Source organism: Gymnoscopelus braueri (genome assembly GCF_963280865.1).
Source record: "Gymnoscopelus braueri genome assembly, chromosome: 20".
NCBI classification, from domain to species: Eukaryota; Metazoa; Chordata; class Actinopteri; order Myctophiformes; family Myctophidae; genus Gymnoscopelus; species Gymnoscopelus braueri.
In genome coordinates this window covers 15,012,126-15,036,880 of record NC_137622.1, presented here as the reverse complement: position 1 = coordinate 15,036,880, position 24,755 = coordinate 15,012,126, and the positions used below count along the sequence as shown (strand labels likewise).

At 40.8% G+C, this 24,755-nt stretch overlaps 2 protein-coding genes across 3 annotated transcripts in view; both read right to left on the bottom strand.

Moving 5' to 3' along the window:
- Window positions 1-840: 840 nt before the first annotated feature.
- Window positions 841-5,321, bottom strand: rack1 (receptor for activated C kinase 1). The gene is made up of 8 exons (XM_080416749.1): window positions 5,101-5,321; window positions 3,851-4,022; window positions 2,839-2,986; window positions 2,445-2,540; window positions 2,025-2,135; window positions 1,642-1,782; window positions 1,234-1,344; window positions 841-952 (listed from the first exon to the last, which is right to left on the bottom strand). Exons 1-8 carry the CDS (start codon window positions 5,207-5,209, stop codon window positions 887-889), a joined length of 954 nt encoding a protein of 317 aa, XP_080272875.1. The 5' UTR covers window positions 5,210-5,321; the 3' UTR covers window positions 841-886.
- A 2,590-nt stretch (window positions 5,322-7,911) lies between these two features.
- Window positions 7,912-24,755, bottom strand: part of LOC308076451 (uncharacterized protein) — a 169,461-nt gene continuing 152,617 nt past the window's right edge. The window contains exons 15-31 of one of the 2 annotated variants that reach the window (XM_080416739.1): window positions 24,528-24,572; window positions 24,353-24,430; window positions 24,129-24,152; window positions 21,315-21,359; window positions 21,058-21,102; window positions 18,631-18,711; window positions 18,486-18,539; window positions 18,250-18,312; window positions 17,847-17,873; window positions 17,668-17,727; window positions 16,080-16,151; window positions 15,957-15,983; window positions 15,348-15,401; window positions 14,919-15,005; window positions 14,411-14,521; window positions 13,305-13,343; window positions 7,912-12,082 (exon numbers count right to left, since the gene is read on the bottom strand). In XM_080416739.1, coding sequence (XP_080272865.1) covers window positions 12,032-12,082; window positions 13,305-13,343; window positions 14,411-14,521; window positions 14,919-15,005; window positions 15,348-15,401; window positions 15,957-15,983; window positions 16,080-16,151; window positions 17,668-17,727; window positions 17,847-17,873; window positions 18,250-18,312; window positions 18,486-18,539; window positions 18,631-18,711; window positions 21,058-21,102; window positions 21,315-21,359; window positions 24,129-24,152; window positions 24,353-24,430; window positions 24,528-24,572 — 963 coding nt within the window. In that variant the 3' untranslated portion in view covers window positions 7,912-12,031. Of the gene's footprint in view, window positions 12,589-13,304; window positions 13,344-14,410; window positions 14,522-14,918; window positions 15,006-15,347; window positions 15,402-15,956; window positions 15,984-16,079; window positions 16,152-17,667; window positions 17,728-17,846; window positions 17,874-18,249; window positions 18,313-18,485; window positions 18,540-18,630; window positions 18,712-21,057; window positions 21,103-21,314; window positions 21,360-24,128; window positions 24,153-24,352; window positions 24,431-24,527; window positions 24,573-24,755 lie in introns of both variants that reach the window. The other variant, XM_080416738.1, reaches the window with a different exon arrangement.

Here is a 24,755-nt window from a genome sequence, read left to right as displayed (position 1 = left end):
TACACTACTCCATTGATACAAATACACAGGACTACAATCAATGGAAACAAGCCATAGTACCTTCTTGGGTTCAATCCTTTTAGCATTATATGTGTATTAAAATGTACTGTGCTTTTTTGCAAACTATTAATAAAGTAATCAATGATACGTAGGCCTACACAGATCCGTAATGTAACATCAGGACTTTACAGCACCACCAACTTTTAATTAATAAAACACCATTCAACCAGTCTATATGGTAGTAGAGCATGTTAAAACAATATAACCAGCACATCTGTATTCCCTACTCTTCCATTGAGAAATGTATACCCTAGGGTCAGGTAGGACACCTACTGGTTGAAAAGTAGTAGTGCCTGAAACAAATGCAGCTCCCCCCATGCCAAGCAAGGACCGCTACTTGTGTGATGGTAGAGATTTGGACCCCAAAAAATACTGGAGACGTGTCATTCAGGAGACTGGGTTGGTGGTTAAAACCCTTGCATGACATGGGTTACAGATCTGCAGTCATATTGTGCAGTCGTTAATGCAGTTAGTTAAAATATATGCCTAGCCCCCCCCCCCCAAAAGAAAATCTGTCTACTATCATCTTTTATTAAAAAAAGCAATCATCTCTTCACTTCCTGTAAAACAAGACTGTGCCAGCAAAAGCCAATATGACATTCACCTATCAATCATTCAACTTAAAGATTGACTTCAAAATTAAAATCCCTCCCAATGTTGTCCCCATCTTGTTTCACTTGGATAAAAAAACGTAATCTGGATTTTAAGTATTAATGTAAGTATCCCAAGGAATAAAAAATACAAAAAAAATCTGTGATTAATCCAACACGTCACAATTGCTCTTTTTTAAAGTGTCTTTTATTCAAAGCTCGGCTTGAGAAATCTTTTATCGAGTTCCAATGGTAACCTGCCACACTCTGATCAGGTTGTCAGTGTAGCCGGCAAACAGGGTCTGAGGAGAAAATAAAAACAAGGAAATAAATCACTTGGCATTTGTCAGTTTTGACCTTTTCAAATAGTTTATCCAAATGCCCCCTCATATTTGCAGGTATATCAGCAGTTTATATCAGTGTGTAAAGTGAATAAGTATAATCACCAGGGGTGAAAGTAAAGCTTAATTTATTCATCACAAAAGGTATCGCTTGCCAAAAGGTTTTTGGCAATGTTGTTTTGGCAAGAGACACTTTCGTAATAGACTATAAATTAAGACATGCTCAGGTTCATGTATTGTACCTGTCCATCAGCAGACCAGGCCAGGGAAGTACACTGTGGGGGCTCGGCCTTGCTGTTGGTGCTGATCACTTCCTGTCTCAGCTCATCCACAATGATCTTGCCCTCCAGATCCTGAACAACAGCAGACAGAAGGCATGATGAGGAATTAAAAAAAACACAAAAACATGTCTTCCAAGCAGTCTCACTGCATGGCTGAGAGAAACATTTGCACATTTCACACACATTTATGAAAATCTCTCAAATGAGAGCATCCGGTTCAGAGCTCAGAAACAGCCTCTTTATCATCACAAGAAATACAGCTGGCATTGGTGTTTTCCATCACCGCTCATTTACCGTCAAAGAAATGCTAGTATTTTTCGGTTGTATTTTTTTAAAACAAAGAAAAAAGAAAATAGTTTATCAACGCACCCAGATCTTGATGCTGGGACCGGTGGCAGCACACAGCCAGTAGCGGTTGGGGCTGAAGCACAATGCATTGATGTTGTCGCCACTGTCCAGGGTGTAAAGGTGTTTGCCTTCATTCAGGTCCCACAGCATGGCCTGCCCGTCCTGGATGAGAACACACAAAGGTGTCTTAACTTCCAGAGCAGTATACCAATGAAAACCTTTCAGATATGCTATACACAAGAAAACTACACAGACTTGTTTATTCAACTCCTCTCTAGTTCAGAAACAGCCTCTTTTTCATCATAGTGAAACAGGAGCATTGTATTTTTCCATCACAACTGAAAACCTGTACAGTACTACTGACTGGGTGAATTAACAGTCCAGATGAATGGATTTCATTCTACCTTTCCACCGGAGGCACACAGGGAGCCATCAGGAGAGACCGTCACTGTGTTCAGGTAGCCAGTGTGACCAATGTGGTTGGTCTTCAGCTTACAGTTGGCCAGGTTCCACACCTGGGGCAGAGGAAATGAAGTACTGAGTGTCAAAAGCAACTTACATACACTACGATAGTTTACTTTTATTCAATGTGTTCTGTGGGTTGTGTCCTCATTAACAAAGTTCTCATCAGAGCCATGTCAGATAATACATGCATACGTTTTTAAAATCATTGGACAAACCACTGCAGACACCTATAAGCGCAAATCACATTCAAAACGCTTAAAATAACTAACCTGGGTTAGATTAACAGGAGAATGTTTGCACTTTCCCCTGTCAAACTAGGGACACAAGGCTGAAACTAGTTTTAAAGAGGACGGACATACCTTAACCATCTTGTCCCAGCCGCAGGAGACAATAATGGGGTTGCTGCTGTTGGGGGAGAAGCGCACACAGGAGACCCACTCAGAGTGGCTCTCATCCTGAAGGAGACAAGGTCAGAGGTCACACTCAAATCATTTATCCGTTTTCTTTTTACCTTGGTCAAGTTATGCGTCCAAATGCCCCCTCATATTTGCAGGTATGTCAGCAGTTTACATCAGAGTGTAAAGTGAATAGTTATAATCACCAGGGGTTCAAGTAAAGCTTAACATCAGACATGTACCATCGTATTTGTCCTTACTCTGATGTACAATCACCACCATGGGCAGCAACCAACCTAAAGTATACAGGTCAGCTGCCTCTGGCAGTGAAAGGCACACTCCTTGTTCAGTAACACACCTGGATTGTGTACTTGCAGACTCCCAGGGTGTTCCACAGCTTGATGGTCTTGTCTCGGGAGCCAGACACAATCTGGCGGTTGTCCGCGGAGAAGGCCACGCTTAGTACATCCTTGGTGTGACCAACGAAGCGGCGAGTGGTGGTGCCACTAAAGAAAAACAAGAAGAATTGTTTATTTCAACAAAACAACCCACCACTGAAGCTGTGGATGAAATCAAACAGTGCAGTTCAGAAACAGCCTCTTTATCATCATAGTGAAACAGGAGCATTTTAAGTTTCCATCACAACTGAGAACTGAAAAAACAAAAATCCATGTTTATTTAACCAACCAATTATTTGACGCTGCCAGTCGAATAAAACAGAATTTTCAGGGTATCCAACTTCCGTATCATTATACATTTCCAAATTAAACAGGATAGGCAAGCGTGACATAACATTTGGAGGAATCTGATTGGACTCATAATAACAAACATGGACAATTACAATTGTGATTGCGTATGTAATATTACTCGTTGAAAGAAAGTGTTTAGTTCAAGCCTGCATAAGAATGTAATATTGTGTTTAAAAGATGAACATTAGTGGATTTTGACATTTTTATTTGTATGCATATATTGTTAAAAAGGTGCACAATATCAGGGCTGGGAGGGGATCTAAAAGGGTTTAATACCCTTTTCATTTCATCTCGACTTTAATTAAAAGGTGCAACACCACGCATACCACACTCAAGACCAACACTAAACTATGGCCTTGTTTACTGACCAACTTCAAGCTAGTTGAACATAACGATTACAATAGACAAATTGTTTGTATAAGACAGGGTCTCAAGGTGGGGTCCGGGGACTCCCAGGCGCCAAATGGACCCTTACAGGTCTGTAACATACAAATAGATCCTTATGGATATTAAATGAGGGTCAGCACAACTTAATGCATGTCATTGAAAAGTTTGCAAATCACAAGTAGTAAGAGCCAATAGCTTCACCTGTCCGTGTTCTACCAGTAAAACAAGACTTACGTGGTGAGGTCCCACAGGCGGAGGGTACCATCCCAGGACCCTGACAGGGCAAACTGTCCATCCGAGGAGATGACAACGTCGCTCACAAAGTGAGAATGGCCCTTGAGAGCCCGCTGGGGGATGCCATAGTTGGTCTCATCACGGGTCAGCTTCCACATGATGATAGATTTGTCTGAGAAATGGAAACACTCATCAATTGTTCTGCCTTCAGAGCCGAGTATCACACATTAGACAACCATTTGCAATTATAATATTGTCAGTGATGGAATGAAACTAAGTGCATTTACTCAAGTACTGTTGAGTAAAGTGTAGCTACTTGTCCTTCACTTAAATATACATTCTATACCGTTTTACAAATACATTTCAGAGGGAAATATTGTACTTTTAAATCAGCTCTACCTTCACAAGCTGCAACATTAAGTGAGGAAGACAATGATCACTACTCCAATAACATAAGATTCAAATGGGAATTCCGCATTATGGCAACTTTACTACTTTGAGTATGGCTATAATATGTTGAATACCCAACAATTTTGTACTTCAAAATTGCCTTCTGAATGCAGTACTTTCACTTGCAACAAAATATGTTTACAGTGTGGTATTGCCATCTTCACTTAAGTCAAGGGACATGAATTTTTGAAAATCTCTCAAATGAGAGCGTCCGGTTAAGAGCTCAGAAACAGCCTCTTTATCATCACAAGAAATACAGCTGGCATTGGAGTTTTCCATCATCGCTCATTTACCGTTTGAATTTCATTTAAACAAGACTTGAGTGTTTACATTGTAACTTTTATGGGACATGACTTGAGGACACATATGAACTGTCATGAGGGTAGCGGTTCGCAACCAGGTTCAACTACAGGTGAGTGAGTAACATCCAGATTGAGCTAAAAACCGTCACCCATCATCACCCAAAACATCCAGTTGAAACATTTTAATGACACATTGTGACATCCAGCACTCAAACACGTGTCATGGATGTAGTGTCGGTGTCCAGTATAAAGTTTGTGTTCTGGCTAACTGCCGGCAGGAGTGAAGTCTAGGCAAAGACTATGAGCTTTTTAGCACGACGTTCACGTCGTTTAGTCGCAACGGGGTTCATGTCTTTGCATTTATTATGCGTCACTTTATTTCTACCACCATCGCCATGTCACCAATCTGAATCAGCCCGTCAACCGAGCCGCTAACCAATGCTAACCCAAGCTAGCGGTGGTAGCCATGTTGGCTGAGCCGGGCTGAGTGGCGCTTACCTCGGGACGCGGACAGAATCATATCGGGAAACTGAGGAGTGGTGGCGATTTGGGTGACCCAGCCATTGTGCCCCTTTAGGGTCCCCCTTACTGTCATCTGCTCGGTCATCTTTGCGAGGTTTGGTGGCGCCTTTTACAAGGATGGATGTAGATTATTTAGAGGTCCAGGTCGCCCTAGGTCCTCATCGCATTTGGGCTCAGACGAAAAGGAAGTCGATCCCCGGATGTAAAACCTTTGAGGGGTCGAGCGGCCCGCAGAGCATGCTGGGAATTCTGAACCAGCGCGTTTCTTCCAGCGCTGGGTCGTTTCAGTGTTGCCAAGTCTGCTTATTATAAGCAACTTTGGGCTTGTTTTTGGGTGTAGTTGCTTGAAAATATTGGTAGTTGCGGGACCGGGATGCGTTTTTTGGGGCTTGTTTCTAAAGTGTGTTTGCTTATTTTGGGCTCGTTTCCTATTGTTATTAAACCAGTAACTAAAACATAAAAGCCTGGAGATCGAGGTTATAAAACCAGTGGTTCTCAAACATTTTCAAGTCAAGAACCTCCAAATTAATGTATTTGTCTGCAGACAACCATCTGAAAATATTTTATGCCAGGGACCCTCATACAAGATTTGTGTTGTTAAAATGTTTCAAAAATATTCATTTTCCTCAAAATTTTCTTCAAGATTTTTTGGGGAAAATAGCCGATCTGAAAGCTCACAACACGTTGTGGGCTTGTAGATCTGCTATTTAAAAAAAAAATCTTGCCAATGTATTATGCGAAGGGCTCGCTTCTTTTGGGTTTGTTTTCATAGACCGGTTGCTTATTTATCTCACAACATCTGGCAACGCTATTTGTTTCTTCCATAGGTTTCTTCCTTATAACTCTATGGTTTCTTCCTTCACCCATATTGGGCCATCTCTAGATTAATACTGTATAATGTAGAGATATAAATGGATTCTAGGATTATTTCACATACTTACATAAAATAAATGTCACTAATGCAAAACTCACTGTTTCCACGTTTTACCCATAGATTGCATGTTAAAATGTCTTTAGTATACAACATCTGACCTCTGATAACCGTGTAGCAGGCCTATATGCATTCACTGATAGTTGCCTATAATTATCATCATATTATCATATTACTATTTATTATTCTAAAAAAACTTTTCAGTGTACTCGGTTTGAAATTCATACATTTAACATTGCTGACTAGTCACTGCAAGTCACATTTAGAAGTATGTAAAAGATGGTGTCATTCAGATTGTATAGTTCAGCAGCAGATGATGTGGGGAGTGAATTCAGAATAACAAAACATAAGAGATCCTGCTATGACAGATATAAATTCAAGAGTGTGGTGAACTGTTTTAACTTCTGTCTCAAGGTGTTGCATTTCTTCAAAAGGGCCTCAAAAGAATATGCAGTATAGGCTACCTTCCCACATAGCTTCCTTTTTAAATATAAGATCATGAATGAAGCACTGATTCTTATAGCTCTCATCAGGGCAGGATCATGACTCCATGGTCCCATGGGTCTGTAGCCTCACTAGACCAAATGGTCTGACGCTGTCCGAGTTATGCCAAGGACAATATTCGGGTGACAAATAGACACACACACACACGCACACACGCGCGCGCGCACACACACACACACACACACACACACACACACACACACACACACACACACACACACACACACACACACACACACACACACACACACAGATTCCGTAAATAAGAGTATAGATGTCAGTGACTGATGTATCACCTCTGCAATGCATGTCATGATACTGTACATTATGAAAGCATTAATACAATAACTGTTTTTAAATGTCAACTTATTAGGTATAGGTCATTGTTTTATTTGTATGTGACACACATATCGTTTTTTATCAGCAAGGGTAAAACCCATTACCTGAACTTTACCTTTTAAAATGGCAAATAAAGTTTTTATATTATATTTCTATTAATGAAATACAATATTCTATGTTGTATCTGCCAAAGGCATAACATTTTGTCATAGACATTGGCAAGGAAAGGAAGAAGTACTTAAAACAGACAATGACTTATGGAATAACACAAAACACCCACTCACTGACATTTATGACCTTCCTACCTTGTACAGTGAGAAAGAGACGGTTCTTCATCAACCATGCAGTATAGAACCTCTAGATAACAAGCTAGGGTGCTTTAAAGCCTGACACATGCAGTATGTACATCAGCTCTTACAGTAGTGACCAGCCATGTGCCATCAAAAAACAGTTGTTCTACACAGTATTATACAGAAGGTCAAGGGGCTTGGGCAACCAGAAATATTTAACTGTTGGGACCCTGGGCAGAAAATCCCATGGCGCCCTTCTGATCGACTTAAATAATCCCTCTGGGGCCCTCTATTCCTCTGAGCCCCAGGTAGTTGCCTACTTTGCCTCTTCATAAAATGTAGGCCTACCTATTTATGTTTTTTAGCTTCTGAAATTCAGGGAGAGGCTCTGGAATAGTGGGGTTAAGTTGGCCCAATTTTCTAAAGGGCACTCCTGAACTTTGGGCCTCCGTGATTGGACCTGGCAGGCCTGTTTAGAGCTCCAGCTCTGGCTATAAATTGTGCTTTACCGATGAACATTTCAACTGTTGTCAGGTGAACAAATAAAAAATGAAAATGGCGATTTTTAAAATAATTTGGTAATTGTAGCTGATCTTTGAATTACGTACTTGATGAATAGCATCATTATGCATTAAATCATAGAATATATAATAAAATATATATGATATTTAATTCAGTGTCAAGCAATATTCCCAAATAAACATCAAAACATTGTTTGGAGATCTTATTTATTTCAGTCTACAAGTTGAATTGACCAGATTTCACATAATGCATAGTTAGACGACGAGAAGTTACAAAAATAGCTTAATTCCTTTACAACCAAATACACAACCAAATAAACATACTCACAACGTCAAGCTAATACTGTGATATTTGTACTATACCAAACTGCATTCTGATATAATTAAACTTATAGTAGCCTTTAAAAATGAAACTGATAGAATCTGCAAAAGAAATAAACACATATAAAAATGTAAGTGACAGATTAACTATCAGCTTCCAATAAAATCACAGCTAGAACTGTGTTGAGATTTCACTAAATTCCTGGTTCCAATTAAAACATAGCTCTATACAGTATACCATTCAACAGTTCTCTTATCAGGTTTACACCTCAGTGATTGTATCTCATTGATGTTTAGTCATTTATTTATTCATGTAATTTATTTAACAATAGTACATTAATCCAGGGTTCGATTTGGGGGGATAGGAGGAAATCCATGCTTCTGCTTTTGATATCCCCACTCTAGTCATTCATTTTGGTGGGGATGGTTTTATCCTGTTTCTGGTCTGAATTAAAAACAGTTATCCTTTTGTGTAGACTGTTTGATTATGTTTGATAATATCATAATTTAACATTTTAATTAAAACAAAAATTGGATTTTAACCACATTAACACTGGCGTCCCTATCTTGGGCAAATTTGATATTTGTTATTTCGTTTTTCTTTCATTCTAAAATAGCAAAAATAGCAGATCTACTCATAAAACCTTGCATTGCGACATGCTGTGAGCTTGTAGATCAGCTATTTTTGCTATTGTCATATGAAGAAGTATATACTATATAAGTGGTTAAGACAATGCCCCCCCCCCTCTCTGTTTTTTTTACAAATCAAACCCTGCGTTAATCTCTTGTTTTTAAGTGTGTTGTTTTTAACACATGAATCACAGCAGTCAGATGGAAGACGACATGGTGAGTACTTTACATCACAAATATATCAGTGTGGGCAAAGTGTCTCCTTTGCCCATTTTTGGCACAAGTTGCAAAAAGAATGTAAGAATAAGTGGACAAGTTTAGCACTCTAAAGTCTATGACTTTTCGCCCTCAATTGAGAATTGTTTTGGGAGGAGCTGAGAAAATGTGTGAGGTGGCCTACTGTAGTTGTAGGGACTTGAAACAGTAAACACTAACGGCAAAGTTAATGGCAAAGTGCCATCCTCATTAAGCAGTACTGGCCCACTGTCACTACAAAAGTACTTGTCAATGTTTCAAGTGAACAAATTGCCTCATGTTGAATATAGAGCAAGCATTTAGGTTCTGTAAGTGGATAAAAGAGATGTCACACTGATGAAGCATTATCTTTAAAAAAAAATGCATGTAGTTCATGACTAGTCTACTGGCTGACCAGAGTATCCACACAGTATTGTGGCTCACTTTCCCTCGTCAGTGGATGACTCTTCTTTAGCACAGTGGTTCCCTAACGTTCTAGCTTGGGACCCAAATGAGAAATTTTATCTCCCCGGGACCCATACTAGTGATAAATAGTGAGTTTTATTTTTTCTTCAAATCTTTTTAATTTCTTTGATGTTTTAAATGTATTCATTTGAATTAGTTTTTAATGTTTTTGCGACCACAAAATTGGGTCCGCAACCCAAAAAACAGGTCCCAACTCACGGTTTAGGAAACACTGCTTTAGCACATATGGTGGCAAGCACACTAAAAAAAATAATATTTCATCCCAATGAGGGATAGATTTGAGATGGGCCGTGTGAAAATGGATAGACAGAGAAAGCTTTGGGCTTAGTGGAACAGAGGCAATGTTAAAGCGTGAAATAGCCTTACAATAACTTAAAACTGTATTTAATGAAGGACATTATACCGAACCGAAGATTGTTAGTCAAGCATATAACATGCAAATTCTTCTTGCCATACCAATGACTACTTTCATTCTTGTATCAAAATGTGCAATTAGTATCAATAGAAAAAGTCCATACTGATGTCAACCTCAAAGTAAAAATAACTGACAAATGTAAATAGAATTTCAAAATGTGATTACAAACAATCTCCCTCCTTACTCTATGAGTAAATATCCCAACAACTTAATTGTGGTAAAGCCAAATGCTTTATTCCTATACTACCCATTGCCCATTCATCAGAATGTGTGTGTGTGTGTGCGTGCGTGCGTGCGTGCGTGCGTGCGTGCGTGCGTGCGTGTGTGTGCGCGCACACGCATGTGTACGTGTGCGTGTGTGTCAAAGAATGTGCGAATAAAATAATGCCAATGTGTGGATGCAATATAGCAAACAGCTGGTAAGAGCCTTAAAAATACCTTTAGACAACTACAACCCTTCAAGAAGTGGCAACCAAAAGAAAACATTGAAATCCATTGTTACAGTAATCAAATAAAAAACACAAAATGCAAAATAGCTGACAATTAAGAACATTGTGTCAAGCTCTGTTTCTGTATAGAAAAAAAAAACAGTTACAATAAAAAAAAAGGTTTTGGATACAAGTCTTTCATAATTAACACTTTAGTCCTTAAGTCCAAGTCCAATTGATTAACATTGATTAAAAATGTCCAAGCACACAATAAAATGTTAAGTCAGCAGCAAAACCTCCTTCTGTTCAGAAGATCTGGAGACAGTACTTCATCACACTGATCAACCCCAAGTGAAAGTTGCTCAGTCAAATTTGTACTTGAGTACTTAAGTACTGGTACAGTTTGCTTTTGAAAATACCTCAGTATTCAAAAATTACAAATTACATTTTCTTTTTAATATCAATGTATTGCTGGATCGAATTTTTGACATTTTCCACCCCAAAAATATAATAATAAAAGTGAAAATATTAGATCTACAAGCTCACGACGCGTTAAATTGTGATGCGTTATGAGCTTGTAGATCTGATATTCTCACTAGGCCTATATTTGAAACAGGGCTTAAGTGGTTAATACATAATATAGGCTACTTTTCCCTTCCTAGAAATGTAGTGGAGTCAAAATCACAATATTTTTCTTTGAAATGTAGTGGAGTGAAAGTCACAAGTATCCAAAAATACAAATATGCAAGTAATGTACAGATATTAAAAAAATGTACAGTACTCAAGTAAATGTACTTCGTTACTGTCCACCACTGTTAATTAATTTAAATTAATTAAAACAGGGGCCAATCAAATTAATGTTAATAAATGTCTAAGATGAAATACTGCAACATCATAAATACTGTAGTAAATGGTTCCTTCAATTTTTGCTTTGAATCTAACACTCAGCATGCACTGTTTATATCATACAAACGTGTCCATGCACAGGAATGCAAAAATGTAACTTGCCTAGAATAGTATAGAATAGAGTAGAATAGAAAAAAAATAATTAGTACAAAACAAAACAACACACTAGTCACAACCACCATAAGTGTAAGCCATCAAGAAAACATAAACTGACCTTGACCTGACCTTGATCAAATGGAAATATTTGTATAAGCTGCACTACGCAAATAAAATGAAACAATATTGTAGTTACATTTCTGTTTGTTTGTTTGTTCTATCTAGAAAGTTCTAGAGTGACAACAAGCCACGAAGGCCTTCAGGATGCTAAACAGCACTGTCTTGTCATGATCATGCACTTCATTAGTGAAAACCTTAATAATAAAAGAGCAAACCATATCATATACAATACATCTGTAGGGTTAAACCCTCCCTATGTGCCAGTGGTCACAGTGACCCAGAGGAGCAAACTTCAACTGAGTAATATCAATAACCGTGTGTGTGTGTGTGTGTGTGTGTGTGTGTGTGTGTGTGTGTGTGTGTGTGTGTGTGTGTGTGTGTGTGTGTGTGTGTGTGTGTGTGTGTGTGTGTGTGTGTGTGTGTGTGTGTGTGTGTGTGTGTGCATGTGCATGTGCATGTGCATGTGCATGTGCATGTGCATGTGTGCGTGCATGTGTGTCCTCCTCAGGTGAATGTGGAAATGCAGTGCTCTCTGTCGCCACCTCCTGGTGAATTTCCATAATGGAGAATATCTGAGTGTTCATTAGGTCAGGAGGACATAGTGGCTTGCCACATGTCACAAAGGGCAGTCTGTCCCTTTGTGTTCTCTGTCCACGTCTTCTTTGGCCTCCGGGCCGTGTCTCCCCTCAGGGCTGAGAGAGACGTTTGCGTTTGAGCTTCTGTCTCGCCATCTCCTCCTTTCAGAGAAGAGAGAGATGAGAAGAGACCACTGACCCACACTCCTCAGTCTGTCTGTTTGTCTGTCTGTCTGACACACCAGGAGATCTGTCCATAGCCACTCCCATGCAGCGTTAATGATCAACAAGTCCGACTCAGTTAGTTAGTAAGGCAGCTTCGTCCCCACACTCTCTCTACGCATCCAGGTGCACTGTCCTTCATATTAGGAGTCTGATCGTCAGTTCAATTCCCCCTCGTTCATGAGGTTGGATGAATTTTCACCATCACTGGCTATCAAATACTTCATACTTCAAGAGTTTATGAGTTAAAAAAGAAAGTCCTATACATCCAGTCTTGATAATACTGTTGACTCCAAAAGATGTCCTCAATAGAAAAAAATGATCTCAATATATTATATTAAATGTTTTGTAAAATGGAAAAAAGGGTGTGGGGGGTATTCAGCTGCAATATATACCATATCAATATGATCAATATGTACAGATGCCATGCCGCTGGTTAGTTATCACTGCAAAAGAAGAAGAGCAAGTATTGATTATGATTATTGATTATGAGTAGGGCTTCATATCACAAACCAAATAACAGCTACCCACTAAAGTCAGCAGGAATCCATCCATTTCAAACAATCATGCTTTTCAATTACAAGCTCAGACAGCCGAATGTACTTACAAAATGCCCCTGTAGCAAATCAAAGTCAAACCATTAATTTAATGCTGGTAATCATTCCACAATTCTCAAAGGTTGCTTCTATTCAAGACATTTTGTGACTACAGATGTTAGCTGGACTACAATCGCATGACCGTGCCAACTGCTGTCACAAGAAATGCTCATCACTTCATTAGCCATTTATGTTTCAGGCTAGGGCTGGGCGATACGGACAACATCAAATATCACAATACTTTCGACCAATTACCTCAATATCGATATTGTGACGATAAAATCATATTGTGACAATATCATTTTTCTTTTACATTTTTCAAAGCTTTTAAAAAATTGCTAAAATAGCCGATCTACAAGCTCACAATGTGTCACATCTAGATAAGGTTTAAATGATTAAAACCAGGAAAAGACAACACTTATGCCATATTACAATATCAAAATTCCCAGGTGATATCTAGTCTCATCATGATATGCAATATATTGCCCAGCCCTACTTCAGGCCACATCTGCAGAAGGAGAATGCACTCGCTGTCCCTCCACATCTGTGCGTTTCTTTACACTCACCTTGTGCCAACAGCCTGGTATGGGCAATCCGTCATGTCCCTGAGGAGTGACAACAGTTGTGAGCACAGTGCAGCAGCAATTATTAACCCATTAAGACATTAGGCCGATTCTACAAAGGCCTTCTAAATCAGTAGTTCTCAAACTGTTTCGTAGTTCCAAATTATCTAAAAACACTTTCAAGATTTTTTGACTTTTAAAAAAAAATTGCAGATGTACAAGCTCACAGCTGACACACTGTGGGCTTGTATATCTGCTATTTTTGAATAGCCAACGCAAAAATCTAAAATGACACAGATGCTTTCCCAGTTTTAATGGGCTAAAGCTTCAATCTGTAAGTTGTATGTACATTTCTTTCTTTCTCCAGATGGAATGAGGTCATCACAACAATGTTCAAACTGCTATAAAGATGGCAGTGCTATAAAGATGGCATTTCAATCTGATGCGCAGTCCGCTTCAAATAACTTCATTGACATCGTTAACCAGTCGGTGTCCTACCCGGCACCAGAGTAGAAACTTCTTAATGTAGGAAGACCACCTCCAACCACTGCAGATGTGCTAGTTATATTGTGTTAACAGTATGTTATTAATAAAAATGTGTCCTGGATTTTAGCTTGATCATTAGTGATTGATGTGAAGTGAAACACATGCTTCAATATTGAGTTCTAAAAAATAAGCAGTGATTTCAATCATTCTGAACCACAAAAACATAACTGATGACAGTTAATTTTAACAAACAGAAGAAATACGACTAATATGTGGTTGGCAATAACACTATGATGTAACATACTACTGTGTAGCTTCTTGTCTTGTCAAAGTAATGCAAAAGAGAAGAGAAGAGAAGAGAAGAGAAGAGAAGAGAAGAGAAGAGAAGAGAAGAGAAGATGACACAAGAGAAGAGAAGAGAAGAGAAGAGAAGAGAAGAGAAGAGAAGAGAAGAGAAGAGAAGAGAAGAGAAGAGAAGAGAAGAGAAGAGAAGAGAAGAGAAGAGAAGAGAAGAGAGGCAGTATAGCGTAGAGTAATGATAGCTAATGTAGATAAGGAATAGGACAGACAAATATAGCAGCAATACATGAGAAGCCAGGAGGAAAGAGACATAGATACTGTACCAGAGGACAGGGGGCCTCAGAGCCAGAAGAAGGCAGAAGAGGAGGAGGAGGAGGATGAGGAGGAGCAGAGCGCTCAGCATCCTCAGAAAGATGTTTGGGTGCATCACAACCCTGTCAGCAAGAGCCAGCCAACTGTTACACATCATAGCATCATGAAGAAGATTCACAGAGCAATGAGCACATATAGCAGGAGGTAACATACACAACACTGAGAGTGCAGGGAAACATTTCTTAACGGTAATTCATACCACTGTGATTTTTCTCAGACGTTCTGATGCTTAAAACTACGCTCCGTCGACAATAGCAGACCTACAAGCTCACAGTGCGTCACAGATGCGACGCATTGTGAGCTTGTAGGTCGGCTCTTTAGTTTGCCGTCGTACGGCAAAGTATAAATAGGGCTTAAAATGTTTTCGTCTTGTCGCAGATCTTTGGTCTTAACTAGGCTTGCGTGTGTGTGTGTGTGTGTGTGTGTGTGTGTGTGTGTGATAGTATGGAGGTAGCGTACCACAGGACAGGGTTGGTCCAGACCCGGGGGCCCCTGTTCTCCTTTCTGCCCCTTCAGACCTCTCCTCCCCACTCCTCCCCTGTCACCCTAGAGACAACAAATACAATTACAAACACAATTTTTTTGCTATTTTTAAATTAGTTTTGACAAAAAAATAGGGACACCAAGTATAAAGTGGTTAACGTATGGTAATATAATACATTAATTCTTATTTTTCTATTGTCTAATTCACTCCATATCACACAATGAAGTCCAAGACTTCCTTGTGTGATATGGAGAACACAAGCCACACCCTCTTGATTTTGAGATGTACAAAAACGAATTTCACCCACTTTTTTACCTTGTAAACCTGTGATGTGACAATAAAACTGATTCTGATTCTGATTTGAACCATTGACCTGTAAACCTGCAATCGTCTTGTCCATTTACCTTCTCTCCTCTTTCTCCTAGCCCCCCTTTCTCTCCAATCAGTCCTGGGAAGCCCTGGTGATGAAAGGATGAAAGTCGGTGTGGAATACAGGATGGCAGAATAATAAATACCTGTCCAATGACCACTCTTAACCAGCTATATACCTCGATGACCAGACTCCCCAAGCATCTACAGTAAACTAGGTCCACAATGTTTTCTCTCTCTCCCCCTCTACCCCACATATCTTCGTTGTAAATAGCAGATATACACGCTTGTAGAGTAGACCTACTATTTACGCCAAATTTCGCCCCCAGAATAGGGTCCAAGCCCTATGTACTTGTGCGACGAATAGCGATAATAGCCGTTCTACAAGCTCATGTTGTGAGCTGTGATCTGCTACTTTCACTATTTTTGAAAATTTTAACTAAAGAAAACAATCTTTAAATGACATGCCCAGAATAGGGACACCAGGTTGAAAGTGTTTAATAGTCATCAAAATCAAGACTTTGAGCTCCATGTTTTAGACTAATTCATCTTCAGTAGGCCTACATTTGACTTTGCTTTGAAATATCTAATTTATTTACAGCTGGGGCAGAAATAAGTGACATATTTATATACTGTATACTTACATCCATTCCAGTTTCCCCTGATCTACCCTGTGAACACATAATCACATTGCAATCATTTGCAAATGTCCCACAAAATCAAATACTAGAATAGAAAAATCCCATCAAACATGTTCATTTGCTCACTTTATCTCCCTTGGCTCCAGGAAGCCCTACCAAACCAGTTTGCCCAGTTGGTCCATGAGGGCCGTCCAAACCCTAGTAAAACACAATCATCATAATCATCATCATCATCATCATTATCATCATAGACTCCTGGTAGTGTCATGTCAACACCACTTTTTTCAAACATGATTTTGGCAATATCACTTTATGAACTAAATAACAAAACCTACATCGAAAAGAGCCAATGTGACTCTTAACAAGAATGATTTGGAATAAATTATATGGGCACAGGCTTCACTGCCTTTTCTCTCTCACCAAGTAAAAACACCATAGTTATGTAAACTAGAAATAGTGCTCCTCGGAGCACTGCCAGACCCCTAGTGGTTGAAGATCAGAGCACTACGTCAGGCGAAGCTTGGCCAATCAAGGGGACAGGTAGGAAAAGAGGGACACAGGTAGGAAAAGAGGGACAGACCGTAGGAAAAGAGGGACACAGGTAGGAAAAGAGGGGCAGACCGACAAAGCCTCATGTAGGCCGACCCCCTGGGTCTGGCAAAAATAAAACATCCAGGTCCGTTCTGAATATACGTCCAACACAGGACGGTGTGAACACAAACCAGACGAGATGAAAAATGCAACAATGTAACAATTTGGTTCTTGAACCGGACCTTTTTAGCAGACTTTATTTTTTTTTTCTAAATTTTTTATCCCACGATTTTTGTAACCCATTTTTTTCACCCGGTGCCAATTTCCTAAGTGATCCTGGGCGCTACACCAGCCCTACACCAGCACTACACCAGTCCCCCACAGTAGGGAGGCCAGGGCCGAGCTCATGCTTCCTTCAGGCATGAGAGCCAACTGACCTTCTTGTCACCTGACAGGGGGGAGTTTCCCTCGTTGGACGTAGCGCGTGGAAGGAACACGTTATTCCAACCAGTTCCCTTCCCCTCCATCAGGCGCCCCGGCTGTCATGGGGGAGGCGGTATAGCGACCAGGATTACTACATGTTTTTTGTGAGGGTATTAACTACCCTAGGAGACACGGGGAGAACATGCAAACTCCACACAGAGTTTTTTTTTTTTAGCAGACTTTAGGTGTGAATATGTAAGGCACCCGAGTGTTGAACCGAATTCTGAGCATGGGAACGAATTGCAGCATCTCATTGGCTGTGAATCGGGCTAATGATCAAAAGGTTGCGGTAAAGTGCCCAGTGACGTCACTCAGGATGTCTGTTTATAGGGTCCCAGGCTGTGCCATGTCCTAGTCTAGGCATGGTAACAACTCTATAGCAAAAGACGTTTCTAACAGAGTTTCTTTACGCACACACATGTTTTTGCTGGTGAGCAGGACGCAAGAGTCTTAGGCCAATCGTGAATTCATGATGTTGAAAACAAGATACATTGGGTCATATTTCCAAATAAATCCTGTTTAAAGGGGGGGCAGGTGTGTTGTGACTGGCAAAAATCCCCACAAACCTTGTTAGCATCGATTTAATCATTATCTTCAACATCTTTATCATTGGCCAAGTTCCTCTGCAGTCCTCCATTTCTATTATAGAGATTGTCAGACCTTGTTGAGGCCTTCAATAATAGACCAGCTAGCTACTCACTCTGAGACCAGGTGTACCAGCGTCTCCCTTCTCTGCCCTCATTGTGTCTCCGGGCTCTCCCTGCATCAGAACAGACATCAGAACAGACACACTTTCCTCAGTCATACACCTAGCATGACAGTACTATTGGTCAACTCAACATACGACATACGTCTAATTCCAGGGCCTTAGAGTCTTACCTTGGGACCAGGCATTCCATGATGTCCCTGAAAGGCATGGTGCACTGTGTGAGTGTGTTATACATACAGTATTGATGGGGGTAACAGTGATTATGTATACTTGTAACACAGTCAAGTTGGAACTCTCTACAGTGCTACGCGTTTGGCAGCATGATGTTTTAGGGTAAAACGGTGAAAGAATCCTGGTGCTAATCACTAACAGTCATGTTATAAACGCAATAATACAGTCAAGGCTACAAACATTATACAGTATATATACAGTACATAATATAGTAGTAATTAGAGCCCTTTGTTGTCTTTCATGGACATTTATGTATCCACCTTTGCGTACCAATGATGTGATGAATCTAATCTAATCTAATCTAATCTAAACTAATGGATACTGATGTATCAATTCACTCACCATGAATCCTGGAGGTCCTGGAGGCCCAGGTGGACCTGGAGCTCCAGGCTCGTTCATCTGAACCTGGACACACAGACACACTGCCTCAATAGAAGTTATTTCTGTTGAGATATGTATTAGGTGTCACGCCACACTGGTGAGTTGCCACACTGTGTGTGTGTGTGTGTGTGTGTGTGTGTGTGTGTGTGTGTGTGTGTGTGTGTGTGTGTGTGTGTGTGTGTGTGTGTTCCACTGACCATGTTATCTTCCAGTCTGCAGTCACCTTTCTCTCCCTTTTGCGCGTCCATTCCCTGAGCCACACAGACCAAGAACCACACTGTTAACATGACAGCTGTGTCACACACTTTAAACACCTTTTACAATACATCCTTCACTACTCACAGCAGGTCCAAAAAGCCCCATCTCTCCTTTCTCTCCTCTTTCTCCTGTTGGTCCTGTCAAACCCATGTCACCTTTCGGTCCCTAGTGGAAGAGCAGAATGACAAGGTGCCTAGTAAGCTCATGAGGATAAGAGAACCTAAAACTATTTCATAAAAGGGAAACTTTGGCTGATTTCCACCTGAATCAAGGTTCAAGGGTTTTGTCTCATGCTTACATGAAATGCTTCTACTTAGAGCTTCCTCAACACTCTGGATAAAATAATAGTAATACTAATTATAGTCATAACATAAAGAAAAACAAAAACATTCCAAATCCAATTAATTAATTATTTTTTTAATACATTATTTTTATAATCTACTAAAAGTCTAGGCCGCTATGCAGCCCTCACATCTAGAGTTACGCCCGACCAACTACGTCGCACCGCCAATCCGACTGATGAGCCCATATATGGAGATCGCTGTATCCGTCAGTGCTTGTCCCTTTTATGTCCATGTATGGAGATCTCTGCATCTGTCAGTCCTTGTCCAAAGGTCAAAGATCAGTCATCTCTGATCTCTGGGGCGTGTCTTCTCCGCGTCATCAGCGCCCATACCCTAGGTGGGGTTGGCGAAAGGGCCTACTCTGTGTGGAGTTTGCATGTTCTCCCCGTGTCTCCTAGGGTAGTTAATACCCTCACAAAAACATGTAGTAATCCTGGTCGCTATACCGCCTCCCCCATGACAGCCGGGGCGCCTGATGGAGGGGAAGGGAACTGGTTGGAATAACGTGCTCCTTCCACACGCTACGTCCAACCGGGGAAACTTCCCTCTGTCAGGTGACAAGGTGGTCACTTGGATCTCATGCATTGAAGGAGGCATATGCTCGGCCCTGGGCTCCCTAGGCTGGTGGGGGGAGTGTAGCGCCCAGGATCACTTAGAACATTGGCACCGGGTGAAAAAGGGTTACAAAATCGTGGGATAAAAAAAAGATCAGTCATCTCCAAATTTGGGCACGTTTCCAGCCCGATCCAAGCCTTGTTAAATATTTATTTTAAAATATAAAACACGTGTGGAGGTAATAAGTTGGCCTACTGGCAGCGTGCACAGGTAAGTTGGCGCTGATTGACCGTTTGGTTGCGAGTGTAGCTCAGGACGAACAGATGTACAGTACTGACCATCTTATAGACGGCTATCTATTCCATACAGTCTATATACTGTGTACATAATGGAGATATACATAGGCTAAAAAGAATCCTATTGTTGTTGTCGGGTTGTGTGAAAATCTGAGAAATATGTAATGTGTTCTATGTGTTTTTTCAGTACCATTGTGAGCAAGCCCTTCACACAACGTTATGTGTTGTGTCCAATTTCCACATGTTCTCCTCAATAGATAATGATATAGGATTAAAGTTGCCCTTTAACATTTCATAAGAAGTTCTACCACATCTTCGACTACAGGAGGCCTCCCAGAGATCACTTTCCCATCCAGATCGGGGGCGCTGCAGTGGAGAGGGTCAGAGAGTTCAAATTCCTGGGGGTGCACATCACTGAAGATCTCACCTGCATGGGCAGTGCAGACGAGTGGTGAAGAAAGCACAACAACGCCTCTACTTTCTCAGAAAACTGAAGAAAGCTGGCATGGGTCCAAAAGTCCTAAGGGCCCTAAGGGTGCCTACAGAGGCACCACAGAGAGCATCCTGACTGGCTGCTTCACTGCCTGGTACGGCAGCTGCACCGACCTCAACCGCAAGGCAATACAGAGGGTTGTGCGGACAGCCGAACACATCAGCGGACGTGATCTCCCCCCCATCCAAGCCCTGTACGACGAACGCTGTGTCAGCAAAGCTCGAGGAATCATCAAAGATCTAAACCATCCCAACCACAGACTGTTTGAGATGTTGCCGCATGGAAAATGGCTACGCAGTCTCAAAACTACTGGCAATAGACTGCAAAAAAGCTTCTTTCCACATACAATCAGGTACATGAACGATCTGACAAGAACCAGAACGAACCAGGGCAAAGGGAAATGCTAACCGCCCCCCATCCGTCCATGCACTATTATGCTTGAACTGCACCTACCTAATCTGCTGTATATAGAATACACTGTGAAGTTGTTTACACAAAGTTAGGTGGCAGCTACTGGGAAAAAATGCTGTTGGTTTATACAATATAGCAAGTTTTTATGCACATGCACATTTGATGATGCTCTATTTTCTCTTTTTGCTCTTTTTTGCACTCTCTTTCTTTTCTTTGAATCTTTTTACGATTTCTGTCATTATTCTGTTGTTTTTATTATCTATGCTGCTGCATTGTCTGAAGGAAGCCAAACCAAAATAAGTTTTACTCTTATGTACCTGTACACAAGATGTAACAATAAAGGACAACCTTGAACCTTGAACCCTTGAACCTTGAACCATCTATCTTCAATCTGGTACATTTGCTACCGTACCTTCTCTCCATCCTCTCCTGAAGGTCCAGGTAAACCAAGCTCCCCCTGACAGGTGAAAGAGAAGTTAGATTATCCTGTAATCTTATGAGATATAATGCATTATATCACAACTCAACAACATGACTGGCTTGAATGTGTCCAGACAGTCTGGTTTCAAACAGGACCACAGCTTCCGAACAAATTCAGAAGTCATATGATGGTGAAGATGTTTGATGTTCATGATTACACAACTCACAGGAAGTTTGAAAATTCCTTACTTTTTCGCCTGGAGTTCCACGTAACCCAGGTGGACCAGGTGGACCCTGGAAGAAGAAAGAGACATGATAAACAACACATCTACAAATACACAACATTAACTGTCTAATTTATTGCGTTTACTTTAAAAGATCTATCCATGTTTAATGACACTAGTGCTTTCTCAGGCATTCACACAGATGCGCAGCTGTTTGATGTGTGAATCATATAGGTGTTTGACCCTGGGAACTTGTAGGGAATTCACTCAGAGCCCTGCTCTGGCGCCAACATAAAGCAATAGTAAAATCCTGCCTGATTTCTCAACCGAATCAGGACCGACAGTAAACAAATCTGACGATTCTTGTTCCTTCTTCGCTCTGTCACACTGATGAGGACCAGCTTTGTTACGGATGCATTGATACAATTAGGCCTTAAATGGCTGCAAAATGGCACAGAATGTGGTTTATGCTACACAATGTCGTTGACCGCAAATTTCACACTGGAACAGTTCAGTGGAGGTTTCTATCATCGAGCAAAGAAGGAGACACAGAGCCTTTATGTAAGGTTTGTCTTTATTTTTAGCATCCATGATTGTATGGTCATCTCAAAAATAGATAGGGGGCGGGGGGTGCTGAAACAATGGGTAATGATTAGTCCAACATGCAAGATTCCTGAATAAAATGAAATGTCCTCAGGGCTTCATAGGGCTAGCAGATGATGGATCCATATCTAGTGGTTCTATCTGGAGTCCATACTGTCTTCTCTGGTGACGGATGGTTCTCTTACATCATGCCCTTTACTCTCCTCTAGAGCCACAAAGCAACACTTGTTGCCCGACCCTCTGAAGTGTGCCGCCATCTTGAAGTAATAAAAGATGGAAATAACACTCCCTCCCAGAGGTGAACATGCTTATTTCTCCTCCTCCGAGTTTGTGGTTGTCCGTTGGTAAAGCCATGGCAACAGACAGATGTTTTCCCAACAACTATTGTCTTAGACTATTCCATCACCCAACAGTGGTAGCCACCCACGCAGATAATTATGCTAAAAGCCATGAAATTAAATTGGGGAATATAATAAATCCAGTATATTTCAGTCTTGTGTTCGGCACTAAATTCATCATTGACTAGAATTTCACCACAGATGTGAAATGTGGCTTTTTCACACAAACAAGTCAGCGGATAGCAAAACAGGTTGCACACATGGTGCGCAATGAGAAACTCACGCACAATTTCTCTCTCTCTCCCTCTAAAACCATCTGACTGAACTGAGGCCAACCGATCCAGATTGGCCCCAGACTATTGATAAGATCTAAGGTCAGACTCCTCTGTAACTAGCTCACAAGGCTCTCCATAGTATTGCATGCAGGGGCCCATTTCACACTGGCCTCACGGGGGCTGAATGCATGGTGTTTTTTAATCAAATACACACTCCACTGCAGAGATAAGCATCTGTTATTAGCATGTAGCACGGTACATGGCAGTATCAATGTGCTCTGTGTAGAAGAGATGGATTCTATTCCACTGCAGGCTTTTGCATCTCCACTGATCTATGGAACAGCACAATGCATGCAGGGTATGACGGTCTTCCAGTCTGATAACATCACACCACCGCCACAGCATGTTACAACTCAAACACACATATCAATAAAAGAAAATGCCACAAGAAACACACAACAACGCAATAGCTGCCAAATTTCACGTGCCCCTTTAAGGTCCGTCCACATCAGGAATGGTAACTATAAAGATAGCTACAGCGATAATGACGTGAGTGTCCACACTGATGAACGATAATGTTCTGTAACATGTTGAACGTGAGTGATGTGTTGAACGTAATGCCCTGTACATTTGGATGGAGTTTTACGTAATTTTTTTTACGTTATGTCAGTGTTTTTATTATTCATCAAATCACTGTGAAAGTGATCCCAGCTGTGCTGTTTGCCATTGTTGTTGTTGTTATAGTTGTGGTGTGGATAATGATGGGACGATATGAACACGATTATTGCGGCCAAAATAATTGCGATTAACAATATTATCGCGATAATCAAAATATGCTTAAAACTCTTGTTAACCACTTGCACTCCAGCATCCATATTCTGGGGGGAACATTAACCAAAAATAGCAGATCTACAGTACAAGCGCTTGTAGATCTGCTATTTTTGCCGAATATATTTGGTATAGACGGGAAAAAAACAGCCTAGAGCCAACTCTGGTCCAGTGTTTGACGAAGGACAATTTCACGATAAATTTAAATCTCTGCGATATGTTTATTGTGAGCGCTTTTATCGCGATAGACGACAACAATTATCGTCCCATCCATTTCTTTAAATGACATGTTCATACAGTATTTATAGTTATTGTAGAGCATTCAACTACTGTAATGCTCGCTCTGTAGTTAATGTGCCACCGTACATTCTATCGTGCTTCACTTGCGCAAGCCGGTTGTTGTTCCTGTATTCTACATGAGAGCTGTCACAGTTACGTTTAGTAAACTGAAGTCAGTTTATAAAGTATTCCCTCCGTAAAGTCATTCTACAGTTAGAGGTATCGTTCTTGGTACGGACAGACCTTCAGGCTGTAGAATATCCGAGGGAGCAATGCAGATGGGTTGTATTTGCTGGGATGTGTTGCATCTTGTACTGTATGTGTATGTAATTATGTATTAGGGGCTGCCTGTTAGACTGGGGGTGTTCGGTTACATGGAGTGACATTCAATACATCTGATGTCAGGAGTGTACCTACTGAATACACAAACACACCCACACCCATGGGATGAACAGAGATCACAGGCACAAGAATTTTGCTGACAAATCACACCAACAAGGCCATGCAGTAGATTACCGCAACACTGATGCTGCTGATCGCCTGTCAGGAAGAAACGGCAATGTGTTCAGTTTGCCTATTTCGGGTCTAGACAAAAACCAGAAATGTTTCATACCAGGTTCCCATTGCATGGCACCATTTAAGTTGTGGCCTGAATCCTAACGTGCTCCACGCACTGAAGTATGATTTAATAAATAATCCCATTTGCACGTAGAGGACTAGATGGGTATTGTGGTGCTCACCTGGAAAGCATCCAGGAGCTTCCCGTTGAAGTCAATGATGTCTGAGGAGCCTGCAACTCCCTTTTCCCCAGGATAACCCTGATAGAGTCACGAGAAAGAAGTGGGATAAAGATACTCGGATAAACACACAGCAAGCCCACTGCATGATGGGGACAATTTTGGACCAAACACATACCATGGGTCCATGGGGTCCGTGGTCACCGACATCCCCTTTGTCACCCTTTGAGATTTGAATACACACAAGTTATAGATGGTGGTTTGTTTTAAGGTTGTCTATAAAAATGCCTTAAAATATATTGAATTAAGATAAAACAAAATCTAAATGGCAAGCTACAATTACGACCACTACTACTATTACTGCCATTACTACTATTACTGCATGTACTGCTAGTACTACCACTAT